General features: G+C 40.8%; 1 protein-coding gene across 1 annotated transcript in view; it reads right to left on the reverse strand.

The window, feature by feature from the left end:
• Positions 1-3,785: 3,785 nt before the first annotated feature.
• Dsg4 (desmoglein 4) overlaps positions 3,786-17,812 on the reverse strand; it is a 28,387-nt gene continuing 14,360 nt past the window's right edge. Inside the window, exons 10-15 of the mRNA XM_034518428.2 lie at positions 17,392-17,610; positions 16,036-16,341; positions 13,746-13,885; positions 13,534-13,597; positions 11,942-12,150; positions 3,786-4,701 (exon numbers count right to left, since the gene is read on the reverse strand). Coding sequence (XP_034374319.2) covers positions 3,931-4,701; positions 11,942-12,150; positions 13,534-13,597; positions 13,746-13,885; positions 16,036-16,341; positions 17,392-17,610 — 1,709 coding nt within the window. The 3' untranslated portion in view covers positions 3,786-3,930. The remainder of the gene's footprint in view (positions 4,702-11,941; positions 12,151-13,533; positions 13,598-13,745; positions 13,886-16,035; positions 16,342-17,391; positions 17,611-17,812) is intronic.

Raw genomic sequence — 17,812 nt, forward strand, 5'->3', positions numbered from 1 at the left:
AGGAGCACTGCCTAATGACAGAGGAGCACTGCCTAACAACAGAGGAGCACTGCCTAACGACAGAGGAGCACTGCCTAACGACAGAGGAGCACTGCCTAACGACAGAGGAGCACTGCCTAACGACAGAGGAGCACTGCCTAACGACAGAGGAGCACTGCCTAACGACAGAGGAGCACTTCCTAATGACATAGTAGTAAAGATTTTCAGTTTGAGCATGTCTGCATTCCTGCATGAAATTCTACCTTCACTAAGAGTCAAATGAAGCACCTTCATTCTTAGCTCATGTGCTTTTATTGAAGAAATATATAAAACATCATCATATTTAGTACTATACTGTAATGAAAATATTTAGTCCCAAAGAGAAAAAAATTGAAACAGAAGTTTTTGACTAGATTTATAAACACTGTCATATCCTAAATGATTTTTTTTCTCTAAACCCAAGGCTTTTCCAATAAAGTCTGTTTATTCATTAATAATTCTGTCTTCTCAAGAAATTTCACATGTCATTCAAATATATGCTATTATGCTTACTTATCAAAATTTATTGCCTAGATTTTCAGGTTTCTTTATCAAGCCTTTAATGAATGTCATTTCAAGTTTACTTTCTAACCAAATAGTACAACTTTTGATTTTTCCCTTTTATTTTTCTGAGATCTTCAAAACTAAGCCAGTTTCAGAAACTTGAGTTGTGTATGATATGATTTGACCACCTCAGCATATTAAAAGGCTTCCTGCTGACTGCTAGTGCAGAAAGAGAAAGTGAAATGCTGTTACCTTGAATCCACAGACAGGGTGCAGTGGAGGAAGGATCTAGCATGGCATGAATTGCCTCTATTGGAAGCACATGATGATGAGAAAAAGGAAACCATTCACAGAGACATTTCCTTCTTGTCTCACAATTGGGTCTATCTTAGTCTTTATTTCTTAAACCGTATAGTTCAATGAAAAAAGGAATTAAAAAGAAGAACATCATTGTTTCTAGGTATGGCAGAGGAGAAAGGGATAAAAGAGAAAGCATAGCCAGAGGCAGGAACATTTGAGAGAGTTCAGATGAACATGACCAGCAGACCAAGACAGAACATGTAAGGGGTTGGGGAGCTAGGACACCAAGAGGCCAAAAGTGCAAAAAGAGTGAAAAGGACCAGCATAGCAAAAATGGCTGGATTATATGGGGAAGAACAGCTGGGGAAGGGCAGCCCAGCCCTGGGCTACAAAGTTCAGGGTAGGGGATAGAGTAGGCCAACCATACCCTGTAACAGGTAGGGACAGAGGAATGCTGGGAGAACCTAGCATCTGCTTTGATATGTTAAATAGACAAGCACCTCAGCAATTTGTCCCAGGTTTGAGACCTAACAATATTGTTTTGAGTTTTGACTGACTGGTGATTCATTAGCCGTTTTCTGATTTCGAGAATGACTGGCTCAGTAGATCATAAGCCTTAAGAGAGAAGTCTTCATGTCAGGATATTTCTCAAAACTGAGTGTCTAGGAGCCACTCTGTGGTCAGCTAATGCCTGGGTGTTGTCCATAAGATGACTACAGAGGCAAAGGTGCTGGAATCTTCCATGGATCTCACCAAATTATAAAGAAGAGAAATGTAGCTGAATCATTGATGGAAATAACGCAAGATGTCTATCACAGTATGTGACATTAAAAAACTATTGCAAAATAATTCAGGTACATAATTAACTAGTGACAGGGAAAGAGTCTTCAGCTATCAGTAACTTAGCCATTCTGCATTTACGCTTAATGAAGTCAGCTTTTTAAGAGATGTCTTTTCTGTTCTAATTCACAAAAAGCACAATTCACACGGCAGGTGAAACTGGATTTTCTCCATTCTTTTAACGGCAACTTTCAGGAGCTGGTTTTCTCCTTCCACCATGTGGGTTCTGGAGATTGGATTCAGGTCATCAGGTTTGTTGGCAAGCACTTGTACCCCCTGAGCCATCTCACTAGCCCCTATCTCTTCTCCACTTTCATGCAGTTATAGTATCAGAACACTGGCCAGAGGTTTTGAACAAGGGTTCAAGGTTTCACACCAACAAACTATGGGTACTTTATCTCTCTATTTCTTTTCTATTCAAAATCAAACAAAAGCTCATGGCAGAGGCCTCCAATGCAAAAGCTTTTAAATAAGTGAACAGCAAAAGCAAACAAAGAAACAAACAAGCAAAACCCTAACTCCCCTCCCCAACAAAACAAAAAACAATAAAAATAAAAACAAAAAACCTTCTCCCACTATTTCCTTCTAAAAGGAATCAGCCCTGAAAAGATATTTATTTCATTTACATAGTCTTTCCAGTCATATTACAGTTTGTACTGAATAGTTTACATATTTTACAGAATTAAATAGTTTCTGTTTCTCGAGCCAGACGTATGCCCACTGAAAACAGGGAATCCGTGTTACTGTCTGCATTTCACTCACTCAGTATCTCACGCAGTATTAGCAAGAGAAGCCAAGCTCTGGAATGACCTCGAGCTGTTCTCTAATTATTCTTGGAGGCATTCAAAGTCATACCTTCATGTTCTCTTTGTACATCTAGAAATGAGCGTGAAACTTGAGGCAGGCACGTCTGTCCTCTTTCCTTCCATATCCATAAAGCTAAGACCAATGCTCAAAACCTAACAGTTTCCAAGTAAATATTGTTTAAAAACATAATAATTATATATGTGTATCTGGAAAACTTGTGGTGGCCAAGTGAAACCTCCATGACTTAGGCCAAGAAAACTGATTAAACAGTATGTCATATTTTTTACCTAATTAGCAAAAGTAAGGAAAAACTTTCTGTACTAGGAAAAAATACTACTATATCTTCCAAGATCTGTTTCTTTTTGTGATTTTTAAATTAATATAAATCAATAAAATATAATTATATATATATATTTATGGATATATGTATGTATATATCCTTTTGAATAAGAATTTCTAGTTAACAAACTTCTTTCTCTCTTTCCTTTCTCCCTTTCTTCATCCCTTTCTCTTTCTTTCCCTCTCTCTGTCTCTCTTATAGATTTATTTTATGTGTCTGAGTGTTTTGACTGCATATATGTATGTATACCATGTTCATGTTTAGTGCCCAGCAGGGCTAGAAGAGGGCATTAGATCCCCTATAATTGGAGTTACTTATGGTTGTGAGCCACAGTGTGGATGCCGGGAAATGAACCTGCGTCCTCTGCAAGCGCAGTAAGTACTCTTGACACTCAGCTGTCTCTCTAGCCTCTGACTCTTTTCTCATATAAGGCATGCTCAGTGTTATAATAATGCTTAATGTTGCATGTCTTGCAACTCTGAAAACTCTGAAAACACAATTCATATGAACTGACAAATGTGCCATCTTCTTTTCAGAAATTTGCCTTTCACTTGTCTCAATTAGTTTTTTTCTGGTTCTGGGGATTGAACCTAGCTAGGGCTTCAGGCATGCTGGCCAAACAGTACCACTGGGCTACACCTGAAGTCCTGAAGTAATAGAATTTTTTTTTTTTTTGAGACAGGGTTTCACTATATAGCTTTCACCTGAATTAAAAAAATGATCAAACTATTTCTCTAAAGAAAAATATGGGTAGAAGATGCAGATAAAAGTTCATTTGCAACTTCTGTGTGTTATATCGTTCCCAGGTTGTTGATTCAGCCTGGAGATTTTCAGGATTGGCATCATGACTTGTGTGCTACTTGGTAGATAGCACCTAAAACATACAAGGCCTTTATTTCTACGGTATATTTTTTGCCCCTTTATTGAGATACAGAAAGAACTAAAAAGAGGCTTATCTAAAGTGCATAGTCATATTTATCCTCCCAAATCTGTCATCAAAGAACCCTGTTGAACTTAGAACGTGTGAACATTTGCTGAGTGTTAAAACATTGACTATAGCACATTGTATGTCTTTGATGGGATGTTGGTGGGCATTGGAATATGGAGTCTCCACGGAGGACTTACTGTCGGGAGTAGTGTATGTTGCTGTATCTGGTTACTCGGTGTTGAGACGTCATTGGGGAGGTAGAACCTGTGGTTTGGCTTATGTGAATGTCTGGGCTCATCATTTGTGTCACTTGAATTTCTGGCCCTACCAAAATACCACCACTCATCACTGGTCCTATACATGCGTCAGTCATGTTACCATTGCCCATGTCAGGCATACCAGGGCTAGCCACCACTCTCTCAGCATAGTATACATTGTGTGTGTTGGCTATCTCAGCAGGCACACAAATGTTCCCTTGAACATCATAGACAGGTGCCATTACGGTTTCGGTCACAACTACGTTGGGTGGAAGCTGAGAGTCAAAAACAATCGTTGTGGGTTGTACACATGGGTCAGAAGTAGTGTAGGTCTCAGTCACTATGATGTCCCCATGAATCATGGGTTCAGAGGCTGCTGCCATTTCTGCTTGGAATTCAGCCTCTGAGAGAGTCATTCCTGAAGATTCATTGACAAAGTAGTTAGGCCCCAGCAGAGGGAGGTCAGTGCTGATGGGTATACAGGCCTGGTGTGAAGGGAACGGCTCAATCTCTGTGTCCAAGCAGATTTCAGCTAGAGTCCTGAACTTTGGATCTAAAGTCTCCATGTAGCTTTCATCTAAGTCATCCACAATCCAACTGCAGCAGCCAATGGAGCCCACAGGTGACCCAGCTCCTTCATGATCATAAATGAGCAGGCAGTCATTGGCTGGTCGGCCTTCGTCTTCATCTGCATATGCATAGGCTTTCTAAGATGGAGGAAAGACAGGAAATTAGAAGTTTCTTTTTCTTTACACCAACCAGTGAGGAGTAATAGGCAATGCTTCAGAGACTTCTGACCGAAAGATTTCATGGATTAAATTAAGAACTAAAACAATACTTTGATGTATTACTAAATTATTATGTCTTAAAATAGAAATCACTGTGTGAGTTAGTGGAATATATAACTTTAAGAATATGTGTGAATTTCCCTAATTTGAAAAGTAATAAATGATAACACTTATATTTTGTTGTGTTTTGAATCAGATAATATTCAATTCTTTTGGATTTATGATTTTTTTATTTCCGAGGTCACCTAGAACAAAATGTGTTCAGTTATGTTCAAAATATTTATTTAAAAAAGTTTATGCAAAAATCAAAAGAACATGTCTTAACTGAAACATCACATGTAACATGCATTTAGTGTTTTCAGCTTTAAATTTATAAAAAGTTTTTTATACTTATGCATTTATTTATTTGTTTGCATGTGTGCAGACACGTGTGTGCCATAGACCTGATATGGAGGTCAAACTCTTTCAGGTCAACTCTTTCCTACTAAGAAGCAGCTCCTGGGGATTGAACTCAGGTTGTTGGGGTTGACATAAAACACTAAACATGCCCTCGCTGGATCCTTTTGTCTGGGGCAGACACCTAGCTGGTCTGCTCCCTTGAAGACACCATATCCTGAGCCATCACAGAGGAACCACTGCACTCAGAGCAGCAGGATTTCAGGATCCCAAAGGTGGCCTGAGTCCCAGGAGTTCTTCCACCCAGGATCTCAGGATCACAGGATCACAGAGACATCTGGACCCTGAGGAGTTCTGACGCAAGCAAGATAACTAGAAAGACAGTCTCCAGTCAGAGACAGTAAGTGGAGATAGCACTAGAGTTAACCAGATGGGGAAAGGCAAGCATAAGAACATAAGCAACAGAAACCAAAGTTACTTGGCATCATCAGAACCCAGTTCTCCCACTATAGCAAGCCCTGGGCATCCCATCACACCAGAAAAGCAGGACTCAGAATTAAAATCACTTCTCATGATGATGATAGAGGACTTTAATAAGGACATAAATAACTCCCTTAAAGAAGTACAGGATAACACAGGTAAACTGGTAGAAGCCGTTAAAGAGGAAGCACAAAAATCCCTTAAAGAATTGCAAGAAAACACAACCAAACAGGTGAAGGGATTAAACAAAACCATCCAGAATCTAAAAATAGAAGTAGAAACAATAAAGAAATCTCAAAGGGAGACTACCCTGGAGATAGAAAACCTAGGAAAGGAGTCATAGATGCAAGCATCACCAACAGAATACAAGAGATAGAAGAGAGAATCTCATGTGCAGAAGATACCATAGAAAACATTGACACAGCTGTCAAAGAAAATGCAAAATGCAAAAAGCTTCTAACCCAAAACATCCAGGAAATCCAGGACAAAATGAGAAGACCAAACCTAAGGATAATAGGTATAGATGAGAGTGAAGATTCCCAATTCAAAGGGCCAGTAAATATCTTCAACAAAATTATAGAGGAAAACTTCCCTAACCTAAAGAAAGAGATGTCCATGAATATACAAGAAGCCTACAGAACTCCAAATAGACTAGACCAGAAAAGAAATACCTCCCGTCACATAATAATCAAAACATCAAATGTACAAAACAAAGAAAAAATACTAAAAGCAGTAAGGGAAAAAGGTAAAGTAACATATAAAGGCAGACCTATAAGTATTACACCAGACTTTTTACCAGAGACTATAAAAGCCAGAAGATCCTGGATTGACCTCATGCAGATCCCAAGAGAACACAAATGCCAGCCCAGACTACTATACCCAACAAAACTCTCAATCACTATAGATGGAGAAACTAAGATATTCCATGACAAAACCAAATTTACACAATATCTTCCTACAAATCCAGCACTTCAAAGAATAATTGATGGAAAACTCCAACACAAGGAGGGAAACTATAACCTAGAAAAAGCAAGGAAGTAATCTTCCAACAACCCCAAAAGAAGATAGCTACACAAACGTAATTCCACCTCTAATAACAAAAATAACAGGAAGCAACAATCATTTTTCCTTAATATCTCTTAGTATCAGTGGACTCAATTCTCCAATAAAAAGACGTAGACTATGAGACCGGATACATAAACAGGACCCAGAATTTTGTTGCATACAGGAAATGCACCTCAGTGACAAAGACAGATACTACCTCAGAGTAAAAGGATGGAAAACAATTTTCTAAGCAAATGGTCCCAAGAAACAAGCTGGAGCAGCCATTCTAATATCAAATAAAATCGACTTTCAACCAAAAGTAATCAAGAAAGATAAGGAAGGACATTTCATACTCATCAAGGATTTGTGGCCCCATGAGGAGAGCAACAATACCAACCAACCAGAGCTCCCCAGGGTCTAAACCACCAACCTGTGAGCATATAGGGATGGACCTATGGCTCCAGCTGTATATGTAGGGAAGGATGGCCTTGTCGGGCATAGGTGGGAGAGGAGATCCTTGGTCCCATGAAGGCTAGACGCCAAGTGTGGGGAGGTGGGAGTGGGAGGTAGGTGGGGGCACATTCTCATAAAAGCAGGAGGAGGGGGAATGGGATAGGGGGTTTCTGGGCGGGGGATATGGGGTAAGGGAATAACATCTAAAATGTAAATAAAATATCTAATAAAATATTAAAAAACCCCACTAAACATGCTGGGCCATCTTGCTAGTCTCCAAATATTTCTGTAATGAGATACATTAGATCAATTTGGAATAAAAAAGCATATGTAAAGATAGAAATCTGTCTGAAAGCCAGAGACTTTCCTCAGAATGTCCTTGAAGATCTGTGTGGCTTTAGCTATTCAAAGATGATGACAGGAATAAGTCCGAGGAAGGGTCTGAGAGATGAGTCCCTGTTATATTTTACAAATTACTATTACTGAGATAGTCTCACTGGTGGGAATACAAACTGGTACAAACACTCTGGAAATCAATCTGGAGGTTCCTCAGAAAATTGGAAATAGATCTACCTGAAGTCCCAGCAATACCACTCTTGGGCATATACCCAAAAGATGTCCCACCATGCCAAAGGGGTACGTGTTACACTATGTTCATAGCAGCTGTGTTTGTGATAGCTGTGTTTGTGAAGCTGGAAACAACTCAGATGTCTAACAACAGAAGAATGGATACAGAAAATGTGGTTCATTTACACAATGGAATACCAGCCAACTATTAAGAATGAGGATATCCTGAGTTTTGCAGGCAAATGAATGGAACTAGAAAATATTATCCTGAGTGAGGTAACTCAGACCCAAAAGGACATGCATGGTATGTACTTACTAATAAATGAATATTTGCCAAAAAAGTACAGAATTCCCAGGATTCAGTCTACAGAACTCAAAAAGGTTAACAAGCCAAAGGGCCCAAATAAGAACACCTCAATCCCACTTGTGAGGAAGAAGAAAGCAATCACAGGAGGGAGGGACTTGGGTGGGAGAGGGGACAGGGAAGAGAAGAGGGTATTGGGTGGGTAAAAAGGACTGAAGCCCTGAGGGCCAGCAGAAAGAATGGAAACAGGGGAGGTAGGAGGTGGGGGGACCCTCCAGAATTTACTAGAGACCTGGGAGGTGAGAGACTCTCAGACTTAAAAGGAGATGAAATGCCCTACATTGAGGAGAACAAACTTGTAGAACCCACCTCCAGCGGAAAGACAGGGCATTAAGTGAGGGGTGGGGTTGTCATCCCAGTCAAAAACTCTGACCCATAATTGTTCCCATCTGAAAGAACTGCAGGGACAAAATGGAGAAGGGCCTGAGGAAAAGGAGGTCCAGTGGCAGGCCCAAAGTGGGATTCAGCACAAGAGGAAGCCCTAAGGCCTGACACTATTACTGATGCTATGGTTTGCTTACAAACAGGGGCCTATCATGACTGCCCTCCAAAAGACCCAACAAGCAGCTGAAAGAGATATTTTCACCCAGATATTTAAATATTGCAGATATTTACACCCAACCAGTGGATAGAAGCTATTGACTCCTGTGGTTGAATTAGGGAAAAGCTGAAAGAAGCAGAGGATAAGGGTAACCCTATAGGTAGACCAGCAGTCTCTTAACTAACCTAGACCCCTGAGATCTCTCAGACACTGGACCACCAATCAGGCAGCGTACACCACCTGATATGAGGCCCCCAACACATATACAGCAGAGAACTGCCGGGTCTGGGCTCAGCCAGAGAAAATGCACCTAACCCTTAAGAGACTGGAGGCTCCAAGGAGTAGGGAGGCCTGGTGGGTTGGGGGTGGTGGTGGGGACATCCTTGTGGAGACGGGGAGGGGGGAAGGAGCTATGGAATGTGGAACAGCCAGAGGGTGGACTGGGAGGGGGATAAAATCTAGAGTGTAAAAAAAGTTTAAATAAAAAATTTTAATTTTTTATTAAATTTTTAAAAATTTTTTAGTTTTTTTAAAACTAAAGGGAGGGAGAGAGGGAGGGAGGGAGAGATAGAGATGGAGATGGAGATGGAGAGGGAGAGGGAGAGGGAGAGGGAGAGGGAGAGGGAGAGGGAGAGGGAGAAGGAGAGGGAGAGGGAGAGGGAGAGGGAGAGGGAGATGCTTTGTATATGCTCAGCCTCAGGAGTGGCATGATTAGACGTGCCCTGTTGGAGTAGGTGTGACCCTGTGGGTATGGGCTATAAGACCCTCATCCTAGCTGCCTGGAAGTCAGTATTCTGCTAGAAGCCTTCAGATGAAGATATAGAAATCTCAGCTCCTCCTGTATCATGCTTGCCTGGATGCTGCCATGTTCCCACCTTGATGATACTGGACTGAACCTCTGAACCTGTAAGCCAGCCCCAGTTAAATGCTGTCCTTTATAAGACTTGCCTTGGTCATGGTGTCTGGAAAACTCTGACTAACACAGAGCCATTGCATGCTCAAGTCCCAAGCAGTTGAAGAACAAAGTCTCAAAGTGAATCCCATCTTTCGTCCTGCATTGTGAAGCTTTTCATGTGCTCTGTTCTCTACATTCTCCCACCAGAAATGAGTGAGGCGTATCATGATGCAGGACCAATCATGGTGACATTTCATAGTCTGACTGATCCCTCAGATAGATACTCCCTCAGATTCTTGCATGAAACACTTGGTAGTGGCGGGAGCGGAAGGTCTTTAGTATATAGTATATATATGTAGATTGCTGTCTGTAAGCAGGGGAGGGCAGGTGAAAGATATGGTTAGAGCCTGTGATTAGGCAATGGAAAAAGAAGGAGGGCTGAGAGTTTTAGAGATGGACACACACACACACACACGGGGGGGGGGAGACAGAGAGAGAGAGACAGAGAGGGAGATAAGAGATGAGGAGACAAGATATAACCTATAGGAGAGGAAGATGGACTGGATCCACATGGCTTAAAATAGCCATAGGTAGCTATGAATAGTATAGAAGAGCAATAGAGTAATGCAGGGCGATTTGTCCATTCTCTCTTTATCTGGGAATTGGGGTTTAGAGCCAGTCCTGGCAGACTAGCTGCAGGGGATGGATGACTGGGAATGCCATTGGTTCAGCGGTGGGAAGTAGGGTGGATTGCCGCATGGATACCCATGGAAGTGGGGAGACTGCTGTGGCCAGAGAGTAGCCGGTGATAGTGTGAATTGTTTTTTTTTTTTTTTTTAAATAATTACACACTACATATATACTACAATATATTTAGTATATAGCTATGATTCTTGTAGTATTGATCCATTATTAAATAACTGATATTATTCATATGTTTTGCAGTATATTTTAACTGCTAAATTTTTGCTTACTTTTGATAATTTCATACATGTGCATAATATTGTGATTATGTTTGTTTGCTTTCATTACTCTCTCTAATCTTCCACACTGCCTCTGAACTCCCTTTTCTTCCTTTCTAGTCTCCTTGCTGTTTTCATGACTTTAAAAGTTTTTTTTTTTTTTTTTAAGTGTACTGAGTTGGGGTTGCTTGCCCAACCACAGGTAAGGGTGGAGGAGGACATCGCTGGAGCAAGAGCTACTCACTAGTGAGTACATAACTGAAGAAAATGTTCATTTCTGCCTCGGCTAGCAACCAATACCAGCCAATAGCCTGTCACGTAGGGTAGGGCAGGGCGCTCATGAGCACCTCCCTGTTCGTGATGGAATGTTGAACAGACTGGTCTTGTGTGGTCACGGCATGCTCAGACTTTTTTGTTTTTCAAGGAGCAATGCTGAAATTCATGCATTAGCATTTGAGGAATAAATCTAATGGGGATAGAGAAAACTGCATGGCTGATGGCTCTTAGTTGCTGAGCTGTCCTTCCGGTCTGAACTTCTTTACTGTTTATGGCGCCCTATTAGACAAACACAGTAAACTCGAGCACTTCTTTGGCATGCTAACATAACCTTGACACTTTTTTCTTGGAACACAAAAGGATGAGCACCAGACTGAGAAAAGGGTACCTAGGTCTTAGGTTCTTATCTGTCAGTTTTCATCTGTCACCAAGTTGTGATAATGCATGGTCCAGTTTTAAATCCTTTGTTCCTCGCCCTGTCATAATAACAATAATGAGGATGATGATAACAACTATCACATTATTATTATTATTACTATTATTAGACAGATTCTCATGTATCCATCCCATCCATCCATCCATCCATCCATCCATCCATCCATCCATCCATCCATCATAGTTCTAAGCCATCCCAGGATAGCTATGTAGCTGAGGATGACCTCAAACTTCTGATCTTCCTGCCTCCACCTCCCAAGTGTAGGGATTACGAGTGTATGCCACTAAGTCAGGTTTGTGATCGGGATTGAACTCAGGGCCTTGTGTGTGCTAGGCCAGTACTTTACCAACTGAGCCACATCATTGCCCTGTCCTGTCTTACTGTTTTCTCTCTTCATTGGATCTACCTGGAGAACAAGAAGGGCATCCTAGAGAACATGAATGAAGTTTTGATTATTTATCAACATCCATTCCCTCTGTTGTTACTATGGGAACCAAAGGTGAAAATCAGAAGAAAACAGAAGGGAAGATGTTAAAAAAAAGGGAAGCAGGGGATGATGGGAGATGTTGGTCTTTTCATAGTAGTGAAATGTGAAACACTGCTATTTATTGGCTTTATGTCTTTTAAGAACTGAAAAAAAATTAAAACCTTTTATTGAGATTAGGAGAGGGTTAAAAGCAACCAAAGCTCACACCTACAGCTATTCTTTCCAAGTGTGTATGTGTGTTAGCTGTCAGAGGCTTACCTCGGAGAAGTAGCTGTCCAGAAAGGCCATGTTCATGCCGGTGTCTTGGTATTCCCGAAGGGTTCCTATAGTTGAGCTCCTCTTCCTCAGGGTCCCTGTCACTCCTCCAGCCACCATACCTGAGGCTGTCCCAACACCTGTATTGAGCTCCACTCCTGACACACCCCCTTCTACTGTGCCTCCAGCAGCATAAGTATTGGTGTAGATTTCTGGAAAGACAGGGTGTTTCCATGACAGTGGTCAAACTACCTGGCTTATGCACACAGAACATTGTCAGCCCCTGCTCCATCACCAACACAACATAGAAATAGTTTTAGAAAGCTGGGCAATGATCCTAAGCAGAGTTTTCTGACTTGACAAAAGTTAAGTGTTACAGAGGGGGATGGCTATGGGACATGGCTCATTCTCACGCACACAACCTTTGCCTGGATGTTTAAAGATGCAGAATGTAGAGGTAGGCACTGGGTCTGTTTAGGCACAGCAGTGTCTATGCCTTAGTCTCCTTATGGGGTTCAACCTATTCCCCTTCCCCCAAGTAAGGACCAGTCCTCATTGGCATATGCACTGGAGATCTGGCTCACTGGGAACTACGCATACTCTGTATGAAAAGTACCAGGCTTTGGGTACTAAGGAATCATCACTGGACTATGTCATGTCTGCTCTAGAACTGGACAACCTCTGCTTGGGTCAGTCATTCCCAATTGCGAGGTACTTAAAAGTGCTGTGTGGGACTGGTTAAGTTGGCAGAGTATCTGACTCTGGTGTGGGAAAAGTACATGTAGATTTAAAGAGTGTTCAAAGAACACATTTGCTGTTTTTCTTTTCTTCCCTTTTCTGTAAATAACTTTTAAAATTTTGTTATAATATTCATTATAATAATAACCAGGCATTACTCTAATTATGTATTTTGTAGCACACAGGAAAACCCACCTTACCCTCCCACCCATACATCCATTCATCCATCCAACCACACATCCACCCACCCACCCATCATCCATCCATTTATCCATCCATCCATTTATCCATCTATCCATTTATCCATCCATCCATTTATCCATCCATCCATTTATCTATCCATCCATTTATCCATCCATCCATCCATCCATCCATCCATCCATCCATCCATCCATCTTACCTAATACCTGCATGGTTATATATTCTATCTAACATATATGTTATTAAAAAAAAATTTTATCAATGCTGTGTAAAGAAATTTTTAAAAAAATCACATATTATAAAATTACAATTACAACATTGATTATATAAGTGCCATGTAGCCTTCCTTTCAAGGAGAAGGACTACATCCAGGGAGGCTGGGTCTTCTAAGAACTTCTTACAAATAAGTGGAAGAGCTAGAAACAAAATCCCAGTTATGATTTCAGAATGTGCTTGTTAAATTGTTGCATTATACTTTGCTTGACTGTCACTTTAGACAGAGTGGGCACCTCAGGCATGTCACTTATGGTCTGAATGCACTCTCGTGCAATGACATTCACACATATGCTAATTTATAAGGTACTTTAACTTGAGATTGTTTGACAGAATACTTTTGTAAACCTTAGAAAGGGAAACAGAATTGGGTGTCAACTGACCAGAGGAATCAATGCGATCTTGGGTATTAGAAGCTGTCATGGGTACACATATATTTGATACATCCTGAAAGAAAAAAAGATTTAAAAATCAATGTTTCACATTCTTCCCTCAAAAGCTGAGACCTATTTACTTTGCCTTGCATGGAATTGCTGAGGCTGGCTGAGTTCCCACTGAAACCACAAACTCTCATGGAGAGTGGCAGTCCACTCACCCTGTCTTCGGGATGAGCCCCCTCTATTCTCCAGGGCTGCATCACTCCTTCTCCTCCCTCAGGCACAGGGGCAAACCTTGTCCCCAGGCCTTCTGGCTGTCTTCTCTTGCAGCAACACATGAGCAGTAAAAGAGGTGACACTGGCCAAGAAAGTGAAGAGTTAATCTCAACCGCCCACCATAATTGGAAACAAAGGGATGAATACAAAGGCAGCGTCTGCTCTAGGTGTATCAGATCTAGAGATCTCTTCTCCCCAGAGAATGAAGTATCAAATGTGACCATTCATCTTTAACACAAACACCAAGTCATGTGGGACCTGAGAGCTGGAAGCAGAGAGGTGTGAGGCTCTGTGGCTACTTTTGTGTGTCCACTTGACCCAAGCCAGGGTCATCAGAGACAAAGGGGCCTCCGTTGAGAAAATACCTCCATGAGATCCAGCTGCAAGGCATTTTCTTAATTAGTGATCAATGGGGGAAGGTCCAGCTTCATTTGGTTGATGCCATCTGTGTGCTGGTTGGTCTCATTTCTGTAAGAAGGCAGGCTGAGCAAGCTAGGAGAAGCAAGCCAGTAAGCAGCATTCCTCCGTGGCCTCTACATCAGCTCCTGTCCTCAGGATCCTGCCCTGTTTAAATTCCTGACCTGACTTCCTTTGGTGATGAACAGCAATGTGGAAGTGTAAGCAAATAAACACTTTTCATCCCAACTTGCGTTTGGTCATGCTGTTTTGTTGCAGAAATAGAAACCCTGACCAAGATAGTCCCATTCTCCCTGGATTCCAGGACTTCTAAGCCAACAGATGACATATTCAGGACTCTAACTCAGTTCTCTGATTCTAAGTTCTCCATCTACATGCATGAAAACTTGTATATGTCTATGGATAATATGCAACTTGTGACTGGTGTACACACAGTTGATCCTCCACTTTTGATGGCTTCCCATGTGACATCTCAATTTCAGAAGACTGAAGGAAAGATGTATAGATAATAGAAACTGCCTTTCCCCATCATATGTAGCCTGATGAAAATGTTGTTGACACCGGGTTTTAAAGGTCAGGAGGCTTAAAGTGCCAATGCTTAGATCCTGTCAGGCATGAATCATTGTAAAAACATCTCAATAATTCTTATGTGTGTCTAGGTTGAGAACTACTGACTTAAAGTTGTTTATCATGACATGCTATAGGTCAGGTTCTGGGACATTTCCAAAGATATTTTAAGAATAATTCATGACTTTTGTATAACTTTTCAAATTCATAGGTTATTTTAAGAAAGTCTGTCCAAACAACAGATACTATTTTCTTATATCTCAAAATGACAGTGTTTTAATTTATGCTCATTCACAAACACATATCAACAGTACAGTTTAATAATTTTGATTAAGAACCCAGTGTTGAATTCCCCATGAAGTCTACATATTTTAGGGGCAATCTGAAGTATATAATTGAACTCTCTTTTGAAGACTCATATGTTTAAAAATAAAACAGAGGGAAGGTGAGCCTCCTTCTGAGAGTTTTGCTCAGGGTTTTGACATTCCTAAGACCAGGTTCTTAGGGTAGAGTCTGGGGCTTCTTGAAACTACTCTCCCTGGATCCTGCTCTATCTGAGGGAGCAGCTGCTCACCCAAGAGCCCAGTAATCATTGATCCCTCATTTCCTGGAACCAAAGCCTAGCACACTTACTGCTCCAAGCATATTACCCAAGTGCCTCCATGTTTGCCCTCAGTTTATTGCTTCTACTTTTCCACTTCTACTTCCTCCACGTGTTCAACCCTTCAATCTGTCTCCCCAGCCCTGTTGCTTGCTATTTTGTTGATGCTCAAGGCTGTGCCCAGGGGCCTCACTGACTAGTGGCTTGCAAATCCCACCTGGCTATAGCTCTGGGCTGCTTCTTTGCCCTAGATTGCCTTTTAGATCACCATTCTAAATTGAGAAAATCCTCAACTTTCAGGGCCTGTTTAAATCCACGCCTGTAAACAACTTACCTCTTTTGAGTATTTTGTTCTTGTTTTTCTACTTTGAGTCATTTTTATAAAGTTTCTGTTATAGGATTGACTTTATATGCATCTATGATTTTTATAAAGTTTCTGTTATAGGATCTATTTTTTATGTGTCTAAATGATTTGCATATGTTTCTCATCTTTAGGAAGATCACAAATTCTTGATCTTTGTAGCTATCATTACCAAAAAGGTGTGAGCCCTTGTCAGCCCCAAGATTGCTACAGATACCAGAAAGAAATAGCCAAATGAATTTAGCAATCCTGGTGTGTCTAAGAAGAAACTCTATGTAGTACTTACAGAGCAGTAGCAAGAGCCCCAAAATAATCATGCCAATCCCTGCTGGGCCAAGTCCGACGTTTGACTGCCTAACTCCATCATCAGTGACAGTCCCATACATGTCATCAGTCACCCACGTGGTGTCCCCACTGTAGATGCCTGTGGTGCTGGAGTGCAAGCACACATGGTGGTCATCACAAAAGCAGGCATCTAACAGCACGGTCTGTGGCAATTCACATGCTCTGTTGTGACTGTCCTTCACAAGGATGGGGATTTGGTAGTGTCCTGGAGACAAAGTCTGCTCAGCCATAAGGATTGCAGAGGTTCCTGGAGAACAAGGCAGACAGAGGGAACAGGTTAAAATTCCTTGGAAGTAACCCTTTCCCATGCCCTAGTCAGACTCAGCTCCTCTCTCCAAGTTCTGTGTTTTTAAGACCAAGGTTGAAGGTTGTGCATACAGAGAGGTCCATACCCCATAGTTGTCTCCCTTTCTATCAGTTACACTTGTCACGACTGTAGCATGGATTGCCAAATTCCCCAGTACCACATCTTAGTGACATGTCCCATGGATTGTTCAACTATTTCTGTAATATTTGACAATTTGGATTTAGATTTTTACCCTTATAAATAAGAATATTCAAATAGCTCTTTATAGAAACACTTTCATTGGTGAGAAGAAAGTGAGTGATTTGAGAAACATCTGTGTATTTGCCTGGAATTATTTTAAAGTGGGGAAGTATGACCTTTGGTGTTAGTCAAACTATCTGTTTGTTTCAAGGGATTAAACATTGGATTACTGCCAACATGTATAATATGATGAGTTAGCTGATATTTACACATTATAGTCTTTAACTGCAGTATTGAAATATCTTGACTTTTTTCTTCAGACTAACTTCTAAACCCCCAAATGTCTAGTATACCTGAAAGTTAATATATATTAACTTTATATATTATATTAATATTAATTAGTATATATTATATATTAATATATAGTTTATATAGTATATACTATATTTTATATATTATATTATATATAACTATAATATATATTATATATATATATATATATATATATATATATATATATATATATATATAAATTTTTTTTGACACAGGGTTTCACTTTGAAGTCCTGGTTGTCCTGGAACTCAACTCTGTAGACCAGGCTGGTCTTTAACCCACAGAGATCCATGCTTTTGCCTCCCAAGTGGTGGGATCAAAGGTATGTGCCACTGCCATCTGGCTTTTAATTTAAATTTTTATTTAATGTAATTATGTCATAGAAAGAGACATAAAATTTTGTTTGACTATTGGACTATATTTGGTCATTGCTTTGCTTTGGGCCTTTGAGTGCGAGCTCCTTTCCAGTCTACTTACCATTGATGGACCTGATATCCCATATGTTAGCCGTGTCTGGTGATCCATCAACTACACAAAAGGTAAAGGGAGACCCGAAATGATGATCGCTGACGTAGATCCTGACAGAGGAAGCATCGGTGCAGACACTTCTACTTTCAGCATAAATGATGGGACAGTAATCACTGGCATCGGGAACCTCAATGCATATGGTTCCTGTAGCTGTTCTCCCAGAGCCATCTGAAAAGGAGAGCATCATGGGAGTTAGGGTAAGCGATGTCAGGGAGAAGATTTCATTTCATATCCCACATTGATGCTACAGGGAGTGTGAGTAGTGTGAGTGACATGTGAGGTGTGATGGTTTCTGGCTGGCTAGGTTGCTCCAGTCACTGTGGCTTCCCAAGCATTCGTTCATTCTTCTCTTGTGTACGATGCTCACTTT

The sequence above is a fragment of the Arvicanthis niloticus genome, chromosome 14 (assembly GCF_011762505.2).
Source record: "Arvicanthis niloticus isolate mArvNil1 chromosome 14, mArvNil1.pat.X, whole genome shotgun sequence".
Taxonomy (NCBI): Eukaryota; Metazoa; Chordata; class Mammalia; order Rodentia; family Muridae; genus Arvicanthis; species Arvicanthis niloticus.